The sequence below is a fragment of the Poecilia formosa genome, unplaced genomic scaffold, assembly GCF_000485575.1.
Source record: "Poecilia formosa unplaced genomic scaffold, Poecilia_formosa-5.1.2 Scaffold422, whole genome shotgun sequence".
Classification (NCBI taxonomy): domain Eukaryota; kingdom Metazoa; phylum Chordata; class Actinopteri; order Cyprinodontiformes; family Poeciliidae; genus Poecilia; species Poecilia formosa.
In genome coordinates this window covers 17,037-18,558 of record NW_006800361.1, presented here as the reverse complement: position 1 = coordinate 18,558, position 1,522 = coordinate 17,037, and the positions used below count along the sequence as shown (strand labels likewise).

Genomic DNA, 1,522 nt, shown 5'->3' with positions numbered 1-1,522 from the left:
GAGCAATAATTAATACAGAGACTGTATGGCAAGAATAAACAGACACTATTTCCAGATAAAAGGTTAAATAATATAGTTGAAGTGCCATGGGTTTGTTGAGACCACATCTAGTACTGAGAATAAATATATCTTACAGACCATAACAGTAAATAACTGATCACTTATTCATGGTTTTAATGAGATTTGATATATTTATTTCTTCAATATTATTTTTCATGTCAGTGTTAATGTCATGAGGCTGATGACTCCATGACACTTTCAGTTTGACTCATTAGGATTTGATGAAGAACCAGATTTGTTCTTTGTCATTTCTGTCCAGTAAAACTATTAATCTATAATCTATAATCAATAGACAGGTCTATATGAAGATATAATCCATGTTTCTATCTCATATTTCTATGTCATTAAAAGGAACTTTTGTTTTTCCACTGAAAGCTCTGGTTTGCACACTAAATGCCATGTGGGTGAAATTTTATGGATGATGCTCTGATGTCCCATTCTCCTGAAGGCAGCACAGAGCTGCACCACCAGAAACTGACAGAAACGCTGAAGAGAAGAAGAGTTATGATTAATGTAGTTACAGTTCTATCCATGTTTTAATGTTCAGTCGGTTTGCAAATAGTTCAAAGTTTAAACTGGCATGTTGTTCATCTTTTATCATTTTCTGGAAGATTTAACAACTAGAAAATGACAAAGAACAAGAATATTTTTCCACTGATTGGCTGCTGTTGGCCTACAGATTTTAACTTGAATGTTCATTAAATTTTTCTTAGACGCCTGTGAAAATAATTTCTATTCCCATGGCTTTTTGTTCTCTGGGAAATTATTTTTGATGACAAATACAGAAACAAGCATAAAAATCAAAACATCTACAATAGTGATAGTAATATTAATGATAAAATAATAGTCAGTGCAAAGTAGCCTGCAAATTCTTTGGTGGGGGCGGTGAGGGACCTGGATGAAGGCTGGGGGGCGCTGGCCCAAAAAAGGTTGAGAAACACTGGATCAGAGCATCTCCCCTTGCTGGAGTCAGGCTGTAGCTGCAGCTTCCTGTCCTGCAGGTGCAGCAGCAGCAGGTGCAGCAGCAGCAGGTGCAGCAGCAGCAGGTGCAGCAGCAGCAGGTGCAGCAGCAGCAGGTGCGTGTCGCCGCCCTGCAGGCAGAGGCCGAGCTGCTGCGCTGCCAGCTGCTGGCTGCCACCCAGGAGAAGCTGGGCCACGCCCAGGAAGTGACGGAGCTCCACAAGAAGCTGAGGGAGGCGCTCAGTAAGGTGAGCTCAGCTGCAGCCGTCATGTTTAACCCAGTTCTGACCCGGGTCTGATTGGTTCTGTTGGCTGCAGGTGGAGGAGCAGCAGGCGGAGGCCCGGAGGTTGATGGAGGAGAAGACGGAGCTCCAGCAGAACCTGCAGACCCACAGACTCATGGTCCAGAACCAGGAGCTACAGCAGCAGGTACCAGGGCTCGGGGCTTCACGATTAACCAACAGAACTTGTAGAACCGAGCCCAGACTGGACCCATGATGAT

The 1,522-nt window shown here is 43.6% G+C and overlaps 1 protein-coding gene across 1 annotated transcript in view; it reads left to right on the top strand.

Moving 5' to 3' along the window:
* ninl (ninein-like) overlaps nucleotides 1-1,518 on the top strand; it is an 18,446-nt gene extending 16,928 nt beyond the window's left edge. Inside the window, exons 23-24 of the mRNA XM_016663459.1 lie at nucleotides 1,062-1,268; nucleotides 1,339-1,518. Coding sequence (XP_016518945.1) covers nucleotides 1,062-1,268; nucleotides 1,339-1,518 — 387 coding nt within the window. The remainder of the gene's footprint in view (nucleotides 1-1,061; nucleotides 1,269-1,338) is intronic.
* The last annotated feature ends 4 nt before the right edge of the window (nucleotides 1,519-1,522 follow it).